This window comes from Dipodomys ordii, unplaced genomic scaffold, assembly GCF_000151885.1.
Source record: "Dipodomys ordii isolate 6190 unplaced genomic scaffold, Dord_2.0 Scaffold57, whole genome shotgun sequence".
Classification (NCBI taxonomy): domain Eukaryota; kingdom Metazoa; phylum Chordata; class Mammalia; order Rodentia; family Heteromyidae; genus Dipodomys; species Dipodomys ordii.
Genome location: NW_012267273.1, coordinates 8,975,560 through 8,994,912, shown reverse-complemented (window position 1 = coordinate 8,994,912; position 19,353 = coordinate 8,975,560). Strand labels below are relative to the sequence as shown.

Sequence of the window (19,353 nt, the reverse complement as noted above, 5' to 3'; positions counted from 1 at the left end):
AGAATTAAAAAAGTGCTGAGCTGTAGATAAATGAATAAAATGTAATCACTTTCATGATAAATGAATAAAATGCAATCACTTTCATGATCACTTATGAAATATAGTTTTCTAAATGCTTACTTTATATTTTTGACAGATCATTTTTTCCTATAAAATTACAGAAAAAAATAATTAAAGTTGTTTGCCTTCCTAAATGTCCACAGTACTTGCTATGGTATAAATCCATCAGCTATCATATAATTTAAAACAGTGAAAAAGACTTGGGAGAGATGGCTAGGATAAAAGCACGATAAACATAGTGAATAAAGAATTAAAACAAGCCGGGCACCAGTGGCTCACGCCTGTAATCCTAGCTACTTAGGAGGCTGAGATCTAAGGATCATGGTTCAAAGCCAGCCTGGGCAGGAAAGCCCATGAGACTCTTATCTCCAATAAACCACTAGAATACAGAAAGTGGCACTGTGGCTCAAGCAGTAGAGCACTCGCCTTGAGCTGAAGAGCGCAAGGACAGCACCCAAGCCCAGAGTTCAAGCCCCATAACCAACAACAACAAAAAAAAGAATTAAAACAAATCTTTAAAATTCTGGGTATTCTAAAGACATAAAATATGAATATACCAAAGGAGACTGGTAATCTGGTAACCTTCATGAAATGGGGACTCAATGTTTGTATATCCATTGAGAAAGTTAGTAACAGTAACTTGAAAAATTACCATCTCAAAATAAAGGTGATTTACAAAGCACCTTGAAAAGAAATGGAAATTCTTTTGAGATAATTGTGAATAAGAACTGGTCTATATGTGACTATGTTTGACAAAAATAAATTAGAGAATGAGAGTGTTAAGATTTGAGAAAGGGACCTCATTTCAAAAAGGGAACATCCAAGGGAGAGTTAGATTTACTAGATAACTGAACTTTTCTAACATATATAATATTGGAATAAAATCAAATATGAATAGCCTAAGGAAATTTTGGACTTTTGTATTTTATATTATGTGACTCAATAACTTTATTCTGAGAAAAAGGCAGAGGTTTTTTTTTTTCCATAGCTGTGATTTTATAATTACCACTTGGGAGATTTCACCCAAATGAGTTTTAATTTTCCAGGAAACAAAAGGCACTTGCTCAAATCTTTATGCACACATCAGACTAAATATTGTGATGTGATCCCATCTGTACCCTAATCTGAATAAAGCCATCTAGTATGTACTCTTGCATACACCTCGGTAAAATGTATTTTTCTGAGTGTCTTAACTCCCTAACCCTCTTGTTAGAATTACTATCAGTTACTGTGGCGATTTTCATTAATCATAAAAGAAAGCCACACTGCGAAGTACAGCTGATAGAAGAATTAGTTAAGATACGCCCAATTTAGGAAGTCAGAAAGTAAGACCTAAGACAAAATGATGCCAAAATGAGTAACCTGCATTTGGTCAATGAACTAAAAAAAAGAGCTATAAAACAGCATCTAAACAGGTTTTTTTTTTTTTTAAAATTCTGCCTTTAATTTATTCCATAACTGATACTCTTACCAGAACAAAGTCCAGTGTAGGAACAGAAATAAGATTTATGCCTATACTTGTTCTTCAACTTCTTCTACATAGCAGCACTGTTACTAGCAGGTTAACAACCTATCTCAAAACTCTTCAGCAGTGGGTACCAAGAGAAAGTTACACACCTCTAAATTAAAATGAACAGGATGAGTAAAACTGTATTTGTGGCTTTTGTTCTTTTATAGCCATAGTTTTGGCTCAAGGTACTGGAAAGGGAATGTCTCTAAAGAGAGATACTCTGTTGGCCACAAAAGCCAGGAAGACATCCAGTGTTCATAAACAAGATCACTTATTGCAAGGACAGTATTTTTCTTCAATTATTTTAAAATGCAGTCAGCACTTACTTTTAGCTAGTGCAATTCATTTCCTTTCTCCTCTAACTATACAGTTTTGCTATCTCTTCCAATTATGCTTTTCAAGAACCCATGTTCCTCTAAAATAATCACTTATCATGCTTTTCCTGGGGCATCATGTGCCATGGCACTGCCATGAACAATAAGGAAGAAACTGAGAAGGCCAGAGGGAAGGAAGCACAGAAAGAAAAATCACCTGAGATAAAATTTGCCCCAAAGGTTAGGGGTGAAGAGATATGAACACTTACCTCTTTACCCTGCATCTCAACAAGAAAATGTCTAGGTCTTCAATCATTTCAAAGAATCAAAATTCCTGTGCATACATTTCATACTAAGAGAATCATGAAGAATGTATCTTTTTATATTTGGTTCCAGTTTAGGAAAGATATTAAGATGAAATTTCTTATAATATTAGAGGAGGGTGGGAGAGAATCTGCAAATAACATCTTTGGTATAATGGGCTAAAAGCTATCAAATGACTTAAATCATAGTAAACATCTTTCCTCAATTCTGTGGATTTACTATAAAAGTTAATTCAATGCATGGTTATTTAGGCCCATCAATTATTCTCTCACCTCTCTAGTTAGCATCTTCTGTAATAAAATTCTACCGTGTTAAACACTACAGTATGTATGAGTACATCCACAGTAAGGTGGTCAAAGAATACCGTAGGTGCAGCATTAATGTTAGCAGCATACTACACTACTAAGCTTAAAAGCCTACCTGCAATTTCTTTGTAAAGATTTCTCTTCTTGGTTAAGGGTAGGGGAAAGAAGTACATGTGTTAACCTAAAATACTTGCCCTCAAAAGAAATTTATTTGTACTGTGTTCATCAGTAGGTCTATAAGGAAGGAACTCTTGCTAGTTACTGTAGTAGTAGTTAACCATATAAACACTGATGTTTTAGAAAACCTCAGGTCTTCACAGTACCAGTTCTATTTATGTCCTCTGATTCTGACTTGAAAGCCAATCAACCAATCCACTCCTGAAAGGGCCAAAATAAAAAATAATGGTTCTTCTAAGGGCTCATATTGAGAACATTGCAACCAGACCTTTTGCTAATTCACAAATCAGCCCCCTTATATCAAATTTGGCTTCATAATAAATACTAAAGGAGAATATTGAATAATTTGATTACTACAACTAAATGTCAGTGATTGTTTGAACATGGTAAAACAATTCTTGAAAATTAAAATTAAGACTCAGTAACTTGCATGATACATGCAAGGGAAGACTACATGAGTAGCTTTCAGCAGGGAAAAAATACAAATTTTCATTCAGGTAAGGAAACAGGAAAAAAATAATGATTACTTGTTTGTGAACTGTATACAACTTACCATATTTTTTGTATAATCAATGCTTCATAAAGGATTCCTAATTTTATATATCTTTAAAAGCAGTTTACTATAAACTGAAAAAAATCCATAATTATAATTCTTAATTACTTAATGAAGTTGATTAAAACCTGTCTATACTGGCATTGTCTGTTCAGGAACACATTTGTTGTTATGAATCCTTTAATCCAGTTTTTCTTTTCTTTCTATCCAACCTTATTATATCTGCACCTTTCTTTACTTCCTACAGTCAAAGGCAGATGACCTGGGATGCTGTTCCTCTACTGTTTCTTCAGCTAATGACAGAGGCAAAGGATTGGAGGAGAAAACAAGAGTACAGGGGAGGCAGATAAGAGGCAGAATAGAAGAAAAATAGGATCCTTAATTATCCACTTCTCTTTGCATTTTTTTCTTTTCCCTTCACTGTCCATCCAATTTCCTTTTTAACCCACACTGCAATTTTTTATCAGAGTAAGTAGAATCATATTTTGAGAGATCTTACAATTACAGAAGATTCAAGACAAAAATAGATAAGCCAATCCAGAGACTAGACTGAAGGATGGAGAAATTTATATGTACCACTTTTTGTTTTTGTTTCAATTACTTAAAGAGTTTCAATGTAACCCTGGTCTAGACTCCAATTTATTTGAAGTCTCTTAGGAATGAACTATTTTGTCATTTACATTCTATCAGTCAGACCAACCATCAAAGGAAAAAAAAACACCAATATTCTAAATATTATAGATATGGAACGGGTAGGAAGGAGATGGGTGTAGACTGTATTAGCTCACAAGATTCACACTATAAACAACACTGACTCAAATTTTCTCTAATCTTTCACACTTGCATACCCACTCAAGCATACATACTAGACATAAAAATTGTGCAAGATCAAGCATCAGCTTTCTATTTAAAAAGCCTTAATAATAATTTAAAAAATGTTGATAGGCTCACTGCAGTTTCTTTAAAGGAATATTAAGTACTACAGTACTCCCTTAAAAAAATTCATAACTCAGTGTTAAGAACACAGTGGGTAACTGCTGCTTGACAATTACTTAACATTATTGGGAGCATTCAGTGCCAGCTATGGATATCAACAATAAGACCACCTGACAACATAAAGGAATAATCTGTGATGTCACCAATCCTAACGAATTTGTTAATATTCACTATGATATCTAACTGATCCTTGCTTCATGATCATATGAAATAATTAATAACTCTTTAGGTTACATAATGAAGAGCAGCACCTGCCCTACTGCACAAGAAGAGGTTGCTCATACGGATGCTCTAGAACCCCTCCATGTATAGCTGAAAGGTCTTGTCCTACTCAGTGCCAAACGTTTGCAATGCAGTCACTGCTTTGGCACTGGCTGCACACTGGAAGGATTAAATAAATGTACAAGTACCCCCTTAAAATTGCAAAGGGATGCTCCTGCATTCAGGTGTAGAATACAATAATCCAAGAAATGGAAGAGGAGAAACAGGAAAGTCTTAGGTTACTGATTAAAGCAAGGTTTGATACAGATATCCCCTCTTGTAGGCACTCAGCGGGTAGAATGTAGCCACAACAAACTTCCCATCAAACATCCTTCCAGTCAGCAACTTCTGAGCAGCTTTGGAATCACCAGCATTTGCATACTCAACAAAGACCTAAAAGAGGATAAAGAGGGCGAAGTCATATCATTTCCAAAGTGATTGTTTTGCACCCGAGTCATGTGCCATGCAACCATGTTTTGGTAGATGAAGGACCATATAAGCCACTGGTAGATGAAGGACCATATAAGCCACAGTTGGGCTAAGACTATAATAGAGCTGAGAATTTTGCATTGCCCCGTATTTTTTGGTTATCACAAGTGGGCATGGGAGAAGAATTTAGTGGGCAAAGAAGGAGGGATAGGCTGCTAATCAAGTTATACAGAGCAGCACTGTCAACAAAGACTTATGAGACTGAAATATCAATGATGGTAAGACTAAAAAAGCTGAAACATTGCACAATATTCTGTTTATCAAAAAATAAAAGTACTAGACATAAGATTTTGAGCTCTTCCCTATATAATTTAGAATTGCAGTTATTTAATGAAAATGCTACAATTATATTTCAGTCCATTACATTTTTTAGATGAGAGTGAGGATCATCAAACCCTAGTCACATTGAGACTAAAATTCAGGTCCTGTGGTACTGAATCGAGCATATATCCTTTCTTTAATTATTGCTAGGTGATCATAGGCTCACAACGTAGCTACTCAAGAAATTAAGAAATAAGATCAAGGTCTGGAGCCAGCCTGGGCAGACAAATCTGAGAGATTCTTATCTGATTAACCATCAAATATTGGTGAGGCTCAAGTGGTGAAGTGCCAGCTATGGCAGAAAAAAAACAACTGAGAGCATGAAGCCAAGAGTTCAAGCCACAGTAATCAATCAATAAATCAATAAAACACACACACACACACACACACACACACACACACACACCAAACTAACCCAATTGGTTTTGGTTTTCTATTCTAGTTTGAATAAACTGAATATTTCTCTAGCTGAACCTGACCTAAATTAACTAATGTTTTAATGAGTGACATTATTTTACAATGATTCAAAAATAAATGAATTCTTTAAAACAACAACAACAAAAATAAGTATTAAGTGACTGACAGAGCAAACATACTGTAGAATTTTAGGAAAAATAAAAATCATCCACAACATGAAATTCTCTATTCTCAGCAAAATGTTTGTGTACAATTTCCTACCAGACACGTCGTAATAACCTCTATCTAAAATAATCACTTACTTGTCCTCTGCCAGGATTTTCCTTTGGAACAAGCAGAGATACCACTGGTCCATATTTCTGACATTCTTCTTTCACATCTTCTACAACATCTGCTTATTAAAACATACAATAGGAACTGCTCAGATATAACCAATAATTCATTACTCAAAAAAAATGGTTTTTTGTCAGTCATAGGGCTTGAACTCTGGGCTTGAGCTGTCCTCTGAGCTCTTCAGCTCAAGGCTAGCAGCACTCTACCACTTGAGTCAGAGTCACTTCCCATTACTCAAAATTTTAAACCATCAAATAGTATACTAGGGAATACCCAGGCCCCAAGTTCAAACACCAGGACCAGCAAAAAAGAAAAAGAAAAAACAATATTGTGTATATATCACTTAACGTGCATATTTCTCAGTTGATACTAATAAACTGCTGGGTCAAAACTAACATGAATTAGTAATTTCATCTAAATTATTTCTCCAGTGATGCATGAGAGAGAGTATCTGCTTTCCTGTATCCTATATCAGATATCCTCTTCATATCAATGTGATGGGTGATAAACCCTACAGTTTAATTGGTAGCCCTTCTCCCTAAAGTAAACATTATCAAGTGCTGGTGTAGTGGCATATTTTCTTTCATATAGGCTATATTTCACCTTTACTATCTCTTGGCATAAAATCCAAATTCTTAAAATAGCGATCAAGTCTGTAAATTACATGTATACCTTGACTACCTCATTGGCTTTAACCAATTGCTTTCCAACAGATATCATAAGATATAGTTATACCAACTTGCTGTTCTCTGAACATGCTGCACTGTCTCCATGTTCTTTTATTTCCTCCCTAATCTCTCAAATTTTAGCTAAACAACTAATTTCTGGGTTTACATTATACCCTATGCAGCAAAGCCCCTACTGATCACTCAGATCAGGTTTAGTTCCTATTCTCTCTGCCCCTTAGATTACCACTCTCTATATTATCACAACTATAATTATGCCTTTCTTGTGCTAAAAACAGGAAACAATCCCATGATGACACACAGCAATATGTCTTGGATAAATAAATGAGTTGTTAAAAATACAAAGCTAAAGGAACAAATAGAAAAGCACAGCAAACGGCTAGAAAAGACAAACCAAAGAGATAGAAATTGCTGGGGAGATTATGTCTTCTTTATTTGTTTTGTAAAATGAGATGTACAAGATTTAAAAGGATTTTATAAATCAAAGAGTGTTTTAGAGTCAGGCACTAGTGTCTTGCCTGTAATCCTAGCTATTAAGGGGACTGAGACCTAGAGGCTTACAATTTGAAGCCAACCCAGTAAAAAGTCTAGAAGACCTCATCTCCAATGAGCCAGCAAAAAGCTGAGCTGAAAGTATGGTTCAACTGGTACAGGCCAGCCAGGAGCAAGAAAGCTGAGCAAGAGCTTAAGGACCTGAATTCAAGCCCTGGTACTGGTACCCATACCCACAGGCACGAATACACATATATCACTCACTGACCTCATTTAACTTTCCTATAAATTAGGTAAAACAAAAGAATGTTAGAGTAGATCCATATGTTCTAGAGTAATTAAGAAAAACACACTAAAATATAATTAGGAAGCACTGACCTTCATATTCCTCTTCATTTTCAAGATAATCATCATCCAGCACATTCAGCAATCTTAGCACTGGAGTAGGGAGCATCACCAGATCTTCAATATGAGGGGCTATTAAAAGTCATTATAATATGGTTAAATGCAAACCCTCCCAGATAAAATTACAAATATCAAACAAAAGGGCCTTGGAATATAATTTCTAAGATAGCAAATGACCAGGAAAAGTAGTAAGACATACACAACTTACCAAAAGGAATGCTAAAGAATGGACTGCACAATGCCATTTCAGCAGGAATCCTTCTGCTTGGATCATCATGAAGCATGCTAAAACAGAGAAAAAGTACCTTTAGGATTACTGTCAAATAGTCTGAAAATGCAATTAGTAAAGATAAAACTCTCTGTGTTAGTAAAGATAAAACTCTCTCATTGCATTAACTATTAACATAGGTTACTGAACCATTCTATATAAACAAAATAAACATGGGCCAGATGCAGTGGCTCATACCTGTGATTCCAGCTATTCTAGAAGCAGAGATGGGAGGAGCATCATGGTTCAAGGCCATGCCAAATAAATATAGCAAGATGGCCATGTCAACAAACTACTGGCTCCTGGCAATGTTTTTGAATAAGTGATACATTAAAAAGTGATCCAGGGGCTGGGAAGGTGGCTCAGTGGCAGAGCGCTTGCCTTGCATGCATGAGGCCCTGGGTTCGATTCCCCAGCACCACATAAGCAAAAAGAAAAAAGCCAGAAGTGGCGCTGTGGCTCAAGTGGTAGAGCGCTAGCCTTGAGCTGAAGAGCTGAGGGACAGTGCCCAGGCCCAGAGTTCAGGCCCATGACCGGACCCAAAAAAAAAAATAAAATAAAATTAAAAAAATAAATAAAAAGTGATCCAAAAAAGGCAGACAAGCTGGGCACTGGTGGTTTATGCCTGTTACATTAGCTACTCAGGAATCTGAGATCTGAGGATCACAGTTCAAAACCAGTATGAACAGGAAAGTTCATGAGACTCTTATCTTCAGTTAAACAACAAAAAAGCCACAAGTGTGGAACTACATGTGGCTCAAGTGTAGAATGCTAGCTTTGAGTTAACAACAACAACAAAAAAACAACAACAAAGAAAACAACTCAGGGACAGCACCCAGGCCTGAATTCAAGACACACACACACACACGCACACACACACACAAACATCTAGACAAAGATTTGGAGTGATAGTTAAATTTAAGAAATATTATTTAAAAAATGAGTAAATAGCTGGGCACAGGTAGCTCATGCCTGTAATCCTAGCTATTCAGGAGGCTGAGATCTGGGGATCGTGGTTCATAGCCAGCCCAGGAAGTAAAGTCCATAGGACTCTTATCTCCAATTAACCACCAGAAAACTGGAAGTGGTACTGTGGCTCAAGTGGTAGAGTGCTCACCTTGAGCTGTAGAGAGGAGGGACAGCACCCAGGCCCAGAGTTCAAATCCCACGACAGACAGACAGACAGACAGACAGACAGACAGACACACACACACACACACACACACACACACACACACACACGTGAGTAAAAAGAAAAGCAAGTGGTAGGAAAATTGAATTGTGACAATTTCCCTTAATTATAAAGCAACTAGATGTAAAACCAAACACAGATAACATCAAGAGCAAAACTATAAGAACAAAATACATCAATGGCAGTAGGGCTTGCATGGTATCAGAATCTATAGGTAAGAAAACCGAGAAGGGCTGGGAATGTGGCTTAGTAGTAGAGTGCTTGCCTTGCATGCATGAAGCCCTGGGTTCAATTCCTCAGTACCACATAAGCAGAAAAAGCCATAAGTAGCACTGTGGTTCAAGTGGTAGAGCTCTAGCCTTGAGCATAGAGAGGCTCAGGGACAGTGCTCAGGCCCTGAGTTGAAGCCCCAGGACTGGAAAAACAAAAACAAAAGAAGCGCTGAGAAAAGCAACAGTATACCTAACAAACCATGTAAAATAATCCAAAATAGCCAACAGATACTCTTGAAAGCACAGCAGACTAATATGAAGAAAAACAGCTAATATTACAAGGGCTTATCCATTTTAAAACCAGGTGAATAAAAGGGATCTTCTAAAATTTACAGAAGTTGGCTTATTCCAGGCAGTAGTCCTCTTCAAACTAGTCTGTCAGAGTATTCACCCAAGGCAACATCCCACCAATGAGAAAAAATCTTGGGAACAGAATCCAAGTTGAGGAAAAAAACAAAAACAAAGAGAACAAAATGCCAGGTCTGGGGGGTGAGGCGGGGGTGCTTAGGGAGGGAAAGTTTTATTTTGCTTTGTAAGAGAGTTTTGCAAGCTAGTCTCAGATTTGAGATCCTCCCTCTTCAATACTGGGATTTACAAGCCATGTCCTATCATGCCTAGTTTTTTTTTTTTAACAATACATAAAAACAACAAGAGTATAAAACTAGAAAAACTAATTTGACCATGTCTAAGTTTCAGATAAAGTAATAGAAAAAGATTATACTATAACAAAAAAAAATCACAAAATATCTCAATGACTTGCTTGCTAAAAATTTATAAATGAACAGAGATGGCCATCATAAACCATTTCAAAATAAAAGATTTTTTTAAAAGAATATTTGAGACAACAACATAAACTCAAATTAGTAAATCCCCCAGATTCATTAATTAAGAATTAGAAAATTTACGAGGGTGAATAAAATGTTAATAAAAATTAAAAATAATTAGAAATCAAAAAGGATTTCATAAAATAAGATTGGAAATGAAAGGATGTGGTTCTAGGGGTCAGGTCCAAGGCCTTGCTCAAATTAGGCCTGTGCTCTACCGCTGAGTTACATCCTGAACTCTTAAGTTTTTGAGGCAGGGTAACTATGTAACCCAGGCTGGCTTGGACTTAATTCTCTAGACACTTTTACTTGTATTGCATTTTTTTTCTTATACTTAATACTGATACTTTTCTTGACTAGGTCATAGCTTTCTTCTCTTCTCCTCTTTTCTTCTTCTTCTGATAGTACTAAGATATGAACTTAAGGTAACTCACTTGCTAGACAAGAACTCTTCTAGTTGAACCACACACCTAGTGCTTTTTGCTTTATTTTTTTGTAAAGAGTCTTGTGGGATTTAAAAAAATTGTATTGTTATTATGATGTACAGAGGGTTTAGAGTTACATAAGTCAGGTAATATCAGGGAAAGAATACATTTCTTTTTGGGCAATGTCACCCCTTCCCTTGCCCTTTCCCAGTTTTTCCCTCCTATCCCCACCTACAAGTAGGTACTGTGTCTATTACCCAAAGCCAAAATCAAACCACAATCTTTGGGCAGCTGGAATATTCTTGTGAATCATCATGCCTAGCATGTTCTTTGAGATAGGGTCTCACTAACTTTTCACTTAAGACTGAGCTCAAACCAGTATACATACTCTCCTATCGCCTCTCAAGTAGCTGGGATTAATAAGGTTTTCTTTTGCCTAGGTTTTCTTTTGGTTTTTATTGCTGTTGTTTTAAGTTTCTCCTTTCTACCTTCTATGTATCTGTATTACCAGTGCTCAGAGGTAGAGAGAGGTAAATAGATAACAAGTTTGAGGACAACCTGGCCTACACAGTAAGGCCCTATCTCATAAAATTAACTGAAATGAAATAGCTTTCTCAAACAAAACAAATGATTTGCAAGTGAAATGCATACCATGTTTCTGAGAAAACAGAAACTATCAAAATCAAGATACATTTTGATAAAATTGCTAGACTTTGAAGAAAAGGTTTCTACATTTAGACAAAAACCAAGTGACTTGTAATGAAAAGACAATTTTGAGCAACACTCAATGTCAGAAGAAAACAGAATAACTTGCTTCAGATATTTAAGGAAAGAAAAATGTATGCCAAAGAATTGTAAAGGGAGCTAAAAATACTTTCAAGTACAACAAACACAATCATTAACAAACAAAAACTTAAGAAAGATTAGCATTTCCTCGAGAAGATTAAGGATAGTACAAAAGGTAGAGACAGAACTAAGTAATAAACAGTAACTATATAGCTACAGGCAGAACCAAGACTAAATGAAAGGTAATTAAAGCAGACTATGTATAATATATAATAGCTACATAAAATGATAGAAATACAATTATTTCAAAATAAGAATGGATAGATGCAAAAATAATCATTTGATGCAATCGTTTTAAGAATACTATTACTTTGAGATTATTTTATGTGTAATATGGAATAAAGCCAATTAATAATATGAAATACTCGAATCCTGGCATCTCCTTTGTCCTTAAGAACCATGTGTGGAATTATAATGTGCAAAAGAGAAAATACAAATATAAAAATAAAAGCAAAAACTCTGTGGTCTTGACTTCCAATTGGAAATATCAGTAAAAACTCTATCCATTTAAAAGGCCTAGTAATAATGGCCATACCAGCAGCAATGAGTGGTTTTAAAATCCCACTAAAGGGCTGGGAAGGTGGCTCAGTGGTAGAGCGCTTGCTTTGCATGCCTGAAGCCCTGAGTTCGATTCCTCAGCACCACATAAGCAAAAAGAAAAAAGCCGGAAATGGCGCTGTGGCTCAAGTGGTAGAACGCTAGTCTTGAGCTGAAGAGCTGAGGGACAGAGTTCAGGCCCCACGACTGGACCCCAATAAATAAATAAATAAATAAAATGTCTAAGATGAACTGGGAAAACTTGAAAAACCACACAGTAAAGAAGCTCTCTATACCTTCCAAAACCCACATTCAGAGGCTCCTTCCATTCAGAAAAAATGTAATGATTCTGGTTTCAAACAGGATAATAATGGCAGTGGATTGAAATACATCAAACATATTTAAATCCCTTAGTTTATAATGATATGTTAAATTATAGAAAAGAGTGAACATCTTTGGAAGATGACAAGGAATCACACTTCATTAGCTTAAAAATTAGCAAAAAAAAAAAGAATCAAGTATTTATTTTGATAGAAGAAAGGATCTCTAGATACAAAAAGCAAAAATTCTTCAGTTAATCAAATGAAGAACAAATAACTGAAGATTACGGCCATACTATAATCCTTACAAAGCACTGCATTTAGGTACTGAGTAACAACAGCCGGTAACTCAGACTACAGATAAACACATCACGTGCCATCTAATGGAAAAACACAATTCCATCTTTAGGCTTTTAACCAGCAAAACATTCTAACTCTTTGGATATAACTATCATTTTAAAAGAGCTAAATGGAAATATGTGAAATTACTCTGATACAATCAACAAACTTTGGCCTGTGGAAAAATTTTCCTAAGTCAACAACCCAGGTTATACAACAGGTAAATTACAAAGGGAAAAAAGGGAAGAAGAGATAGAAAAGGATCTTTTAAAAAGAGACATAAATACATTTTTTTAGAAGAGAAAAACTAAACAACAATTTAAGGATGCATGCTTGGGTAGTGAAACTACAATTATTGAAATCAGCACAGTGGTTAATTTTGGGGAGAAAGTAGGGGTTTAAAAACTTGGGATGGGATGCAGCTAAGACATCTAGGATACTTGGCAGTTTGATTGCTTGATTTGAAGAGAAGCTACAATCTTCCTAAGGACTCAATACACAGCACATTTGTTTTACTAGCACGTTCAGTAGCTATGTTTTATATGTCAATAGAGTTCAATTTTCATACACACACAACATGCAGAAAAATATCTTAAGGAAATACACCAAAATACTTTTTTTTTAATCTCCTCATCACAATTTTTCAGTAGTTGTCAAGTTTAGCACTATTTGTATTATGGGAGAGGGAAGCTTTTATTACACACACACACACACACACAGGAGAGAGCAGCTTTTATTACACACACACACACACACACACACACACACACACACACACACACAAACATACCTGGATGAAAAAACCAAAAGGAAAACAACAAACTCAGTAACAGGACTTAAATGATTTGACTTCCAGGCTAAAATCCATTATGTAAATTTACACTACCATCTCTTCAATGAGAAAATGAAACTTGTAATATCTGCTACTAACAGCAGTTATTTAAAATATATTTGAAAAAAAGAAAAAAAGAAAAACATATACACTAATCAGTATGTGAAACTGGTAAGATTCAAATAAACTTTATGAATTATACCAATGTCAATTTACTAGTGTAGGTATTCTATGAGGCTACCACGGGGAGAAAGTAGGTGAAGTTTGGACCTCTTTTTAACACTTTGTATGTCCTATGATTATTAATCAGTTATAGGGTCAATACACAAAGAAACTGTAAAGAAAAGATTGACTCTTTCTTTCGTGGCATAATATCTTACTCGTTTCTAGCGCATATTGATAAGACACCCGCCAATCCTTTGACAACACATTTTTAAAAGTACACAATTTTGTTTTGATGTATTCAAGTATTAGAAACAATATCTATTCCAGAGTTTGATGGAGTATTCATTTAAAATTTAATTAACACTTATTTTCATCAAATGGATTGTTTGTTCAGGCTGTAAAAAACTGTTTAAAAAGTTATTTTCCATCTAAAACTGGGCCTGGTGGCATAAGCCTGTAATCCCAGCATTAGGAAAGCTGAGGCGGGAGGATCAGGAGTGCAAGGCCACTGCAGGTTACATGGCAAGACTAAAAAACAAAGAGATGTGCTTTGGAACTCATAATGAACAAAGGAGCAGTCCTGAAGGTAAGTTTTGTAAAAGAACATACATATGTTTATGAGAAGCAAATATTCAAGCTAGCTTATATAGGTTATCAAAACTAAAACTCCTATTTAAATAAAATAAAATATCTACATGATCAAGCATATCAGAAATAACAACATATAAATATTCAGGAAAAACCCCCTCAGGTATTAAGTATATTTAAAGCAAGTAATAGCATGTGTAATATACCTTTTGATAAGGTCTCGTAAGTGATAGGCTGGAATTGCAGCATTCACCACTGCTTTACTAGCAAATATATGATCAATAATAGCAGAACTGTTTGCCTAAAAAGGGGAAGAAAATTGTCTTAGGTTATTCAATTCCATTTGGTAAATGAATGAATAAAACCAAAGTAACAACATTAAGATTCAGTTTAGTGTAAAATGAGAAAAAAAATGTAAGAGTTGAGTAAGGATGCCTCATCATGAGTCTTCAATTGGTTTTTTCAGACAGAAAAAAAGCAACCCACACTCCCTGAGAAAATGATAAGTATTAAAACATTGTATGTGTCCCATTACTCAGTCTAAATGTTCATGGTTTACAACATTTTCTCCTTGAATTTTCTGCTAACTCTGTATGTAGAATTGTATCCATAAGTAAAATATGTGACACCATCATTATCACTAAAATGTATTACATACTTATCATGGTAAAAACTCAGTATCATTACTTTTTTAATCTTGATATTCTCTAAATATATATTATCATAATCTCTTTACAGAAAGTAAAATACAACTTAATGAACCCAAGTAAGTAGCTTAGCAGGGAGTGCAAGTAAGATATGCATCTAGTAGTTGACTTCAGAGTCCCTGCTCATGCATGTTTGGCAAATTTGCCTCTATAGGAAGTGGTAAAACAAAGTAACGATGTTTTAACTAGAAAGTCATATATTCAGGGCTCTATTAGTACATGTCACACCTCCCAAATCCACACAAAATTGAATGTAACCTGCATCTGATGAGATGTGGGACAAGCAGATACAGTCCAAAGAATTTAAAGATTGTGGGAATAGGGTGAACTAATTCAGCAGTGATACTCACTAGACACTATGTTGGAAATGGACTATACAACTTGGGAGGGAGAGGAATTAGGAGGGGAAAAAACTGGGAGAAAATGAGGAAGGGGTGACATTGTTCAAAAAGAAATGTACTCATCTGATTTATGCAACTGTCATCCCTTGTACATCATTTTTATAATAAAAATGAAAAAAGGGCATTAAGAACAAAATAAGAAAAAAAGAATTTAAAGATAGTAAAAAAGTCCCAATGATAAAAAAATAAAAAAATAAATAAAAAAGGCCAGCATAGCTTGTGTAAAGCCTGGAATCCTAGCTATCTGGGAGGAAGAGATGGTCATTAAACGCTATCTGAAAATCAAACTAAATGCAAAGAAAACTACTAGGAGAGCTGAGCATAGTAGAGGGCTGACCTAGCAAGAACAAGGCCCTGAGTTCAATCCCTCCCAAGATAGCAAAAAGATACTGTGAAGGCAGCATTTTTTGGTAAATAATAAACTTTAGGTATATGTTAGCATGTTTTTCCTGGGAACTGTTACACCAGAAATCACAATCTAGGAGTTTAAGAGCTAAAACTCTATACAAGCCAGGTGCTGGTGGCTCATGCCTGTAATCCCAGCTTCTCAGGAGGCTGAGATCAGAGGACTGTGTTTCAAAGCCAACCCAGGCAAGTAAGTCCATGAGACTTATATCTCTAATTATTACATATTATAATTAAGTATATTATCTCCATGAAGTATTATGAAAAGATGATCAATTTTACCAGAAACTTCTGATTCCATTAAGTCCTTAGAATCTAATGTAACTAAACAAAGGAAGTCCCTTTTGCTTCTTTAAGAAAATTCATTTGAACATTGTGTTAAATGCTTATTATATGCCAGGACCCAGGCTAGAAACAATGAGACTGCAATGGCATTAGATTATAGTATGGGTGTAAGCAGTGGCATTCAACTTAGAATAAGTACAGAAAAAATATGAAGAAGAGGATGCAACTGAATTCTCTGACATAAATCATCACAAATGAAATACAATGCTTTTAAATTTATTGAAGACAGTGAAACACTAGTGCAGTTTACCTTCCATTCCTGAGATCGGACTGTATGTTTCAGTTTCATTCCTGAGAACATTTCCAGTAAAATGATTCCTAGGCTCCACAGATCAACAGCTGAGGTACATTCTGTATCACTCTGCAGGCCAGCTTGGGCCAAGCAATTTTGAAGTTCTGCTTCTGGAGCCCGATACCCGTCTGTCTGAATATACTTTACATCCTAAAGAAGATAAGTAAGTATTATAATCCATAAAAAAGAAACTCACTTTCCATCTCTTCTAACAAGGTAGTAAGTCATTTCCAAAAGGAATGTCAAAAGTTTTTAGTCCTTGGCTATCCTAATTCTTGTGTTCTTTAACTGGGCAATTCTCACAGGCAACCTGTACAGTGTCTGTATGGTCACTTATAAACAAGTTTTCAGATAGTTCCTTACCTATCATGTACTGATGATAAAAGAAAAAAAAAAAAAAGGAGGGATACTGCAAAGAGTTGATAAGGCACAGGAAATGAAGGATTTACCTGAATTGCTACATACATTCTGCCATGAAAAAGAACTCCAACACTGAAGACATTAAGAACTATAACTCAACAAATAAACCAAATACTCATAAAATTTAAAAAGCATTTTATGCAGGCTAAGTACTGAGTTCAGACTTTTCTTATGCCCTACTAGCACTCCTTACCTGACCAAAAAAATGCCATTTTTCAGAGTAACACTGAAATTCTTTTTGATTTTGATCCTTTTTTATTCATTATTCTAGATAGAACAGCTCTTTCATCCTTACTGTTTGATAATATTTGGCTTATTCCACCAGATTTTAAACACAAATGGAAAGAAAAGGTACTTCTTACCTGATTACCTTCTTTGAAGCTTAGTCCAAAGTCAATGAGTTTAAAACATTCATTCTCTGCACTCCACAAAATATTACGTGGTTTGAGGTCTGCATGGACATAACCTTCATGATGAAGAAAAGCAAGGGCTTCCAGAACATCTCTGGCACAATGCTGTATCATCCACATTGAACAACCCTGGTGACTGGAATATAAAAGCAATTCCGATACACTCACATCCAGGAGTTCAAGCAACAGACACCGTGATGGCACATTCGGAGAGAAGTGAATTGTAAAGACTCCATATAAAGTCACTAGAAAGAGAAATGAATTATATTCCTGTAAAAATCAGAGTATATAACTATAATATATAAAACCAGGGTAAATAACTATAATAAAAATTTAAGATAGTCTTAACTGAGGATAACTGATAAGGAGGCAAATGCCCAATATTTTTCCTCATGTGTAAGATCCTTGGAGAACGGGGTTATTCTAATAGAACGAGGCAATCCTCAACAGCTTCGAAGATATTAAACAAGGCACAATGACTCCAACTGTTTCACCAAACATTAAATGGTGAGTGAATTTTCATTTAAGTGACCAGTAAAAAACTAAAAGTCCTAATTTAAGTTACTGTTAAAAAATTGAAGATTGCTTTTTGACCCAAAATAGTATTTTAGGTCGTGAATATTAATAGAAGAAATTAAGACTTTTCAGATATTGTAGCATCATCTTGAAATTCAACAAGTCCTGAGGACTGCAAAATGTTTCTCTTCAATACCAAGTTTATGGTGACACATCATTTCGCAAGCTACAAAGAGAGAAATGCTAGTGTCAAGGAATTCCCTAACATGGTGTTATAAAAAAGGTTATTCTTCAAATTAAATATAAATTATACTTGCCAGAAAGGAGCAAGCCATTGTATATTAGTTATAACCAAAGTTACAACGAATTATAAGCTTTCTGACGGTGTAAATGGCAAGACTATTTTCACAGATCATCAGTGATCATTGTATATCATGCATGTCTGAGTATCTGAGTCATGGAAACAAGCTTTCTACATCAAAAGCAGCCTTCCTAAATTTCACACTTCTAGGGAGACTCCTATATAAGATCGACTCACTTCCTCAAAAATCCACACTACATGTCACCAGTTGTCACCTATGTGAGGTGACCAGCATTGATTGCACAAGACGATTTCCCATTTTCTACTGGTCGGCAAAGGCATGACAATGTCCACTAAAGACATCACCCTCTACCAAAGGCAGGTCCCCTTTCACTAGGGAAAGGTAGCTCTATGCAAATGAGCGTAGCCCCTTAAGAGGTCATGTGACAATGACAAACCAGACCACCAACTCGGGGGGACCGGATGAGAGTGAAGGGAAGATGGGAAAGGGGGGGGGGGCCTGCGGCCGAGGCTAGGCAGGACGTGAGGCCCGGGAGGAGGCTGGCTCGGACCCGGACCCGGGACCCCAAGAGAGAAGGAAGGCAGCGACCATTACCGATGTTCCTGTGGCCCTGCAGCTGCTCCAGAGCCGCCCTCTCTTTGCGGAAGCCGTACTCGGCAGCCGAGGCGGCGGCCCCGGTAGTCCCCGGAGGCAGGAACTGCTTGAGGGCGCCGGGGGGCGAGCCCGGGGTGCCACAGCAGCGCACCCGGTACACGGAGGCCGAGGAGCCGCTCCCCAGGCGGCTCTGTACCTGCCACAGCCGCCCGAAGGCCTCCAGGAAGCGCGGCGGCTCGGCGCCCCACGCACAGCCGGACCCCGCCATCGCCGCGGGCTGAGGGCGCTGGCTGACACGGCAGTGGACCGCACGCCTGGGCCAGGCCGACCGGGCCCGCCGTCACATCCCCGCGCGCCCGACCCGCGGCTCCGCAGGGAGGGGCCTGCAGCCGCCGCACCGACTCCCTCCGGGGACCTCAGGCTGCCATGACAGCGGAAACCGTTCTGCATCCGGGGGTCCGTGAGGCCGGAAGTGGAGGAAGAAGAGCCAACCAGCCCTGCAGGCAGAAGGAGGCGGGCCCAGGAAGGGCGGGGCCTCGAGTTGACGGAGCCTGTTTTGGAAGACCGGGTTGAGGTGATACATTTACTTATTGGTTCTTTATGATCACAGTCTGAGTCCAGCCCATCAGCAGTGCACCAAGCTCCCCGACACTTGTGGCTCGCCCCGCCCAGTGGCCAAGCCACTGTTG

The 19,353-nt window shown here is 37.0% G+C and overlaps 1 protein-coding gene across 1 annotated transcript; it reads right to left on the bottom strand.

The window, feature by feature from the left end:
• Nucleotides 1-1,492: 1,492 nt before the first annotated feature.
• On the bottom strand, nucleotides 1,493-19,102 carry Uhmk1 (U2AF homology motif (UHM) kinase 1). Its single transcript, XM_013021791.1, has 8 exons — nucleotides 18,665-19,102; nucleotides 17,184-17,476; nucleotides 16,360-16,551; nucleotides 14,458-14,552; nucleotides 7,852-7,928; nucleotides 7,617-7,715; nucleotides 6,030-6,118; nucleotides 1,493-4,893 (listed from the first exon to the last, which is right to left on the bottom strand). The coding sequence occupies exons 1-8, from the start codon at nucleotides 18,930-18,932 to the stop codon at nucleotides 4,747-4,749; spliced, it is 1,260 nt and encodes a 419-aa protein (XP_012877245.1). The 5' UTR covers nucleotides 18,933-19,102; the 3' UTR covers nucleotides 1,493-4,746.
• Between the last annotated feature and the right edge of the window lie 251 nt (nucleotides 19,103-19,353).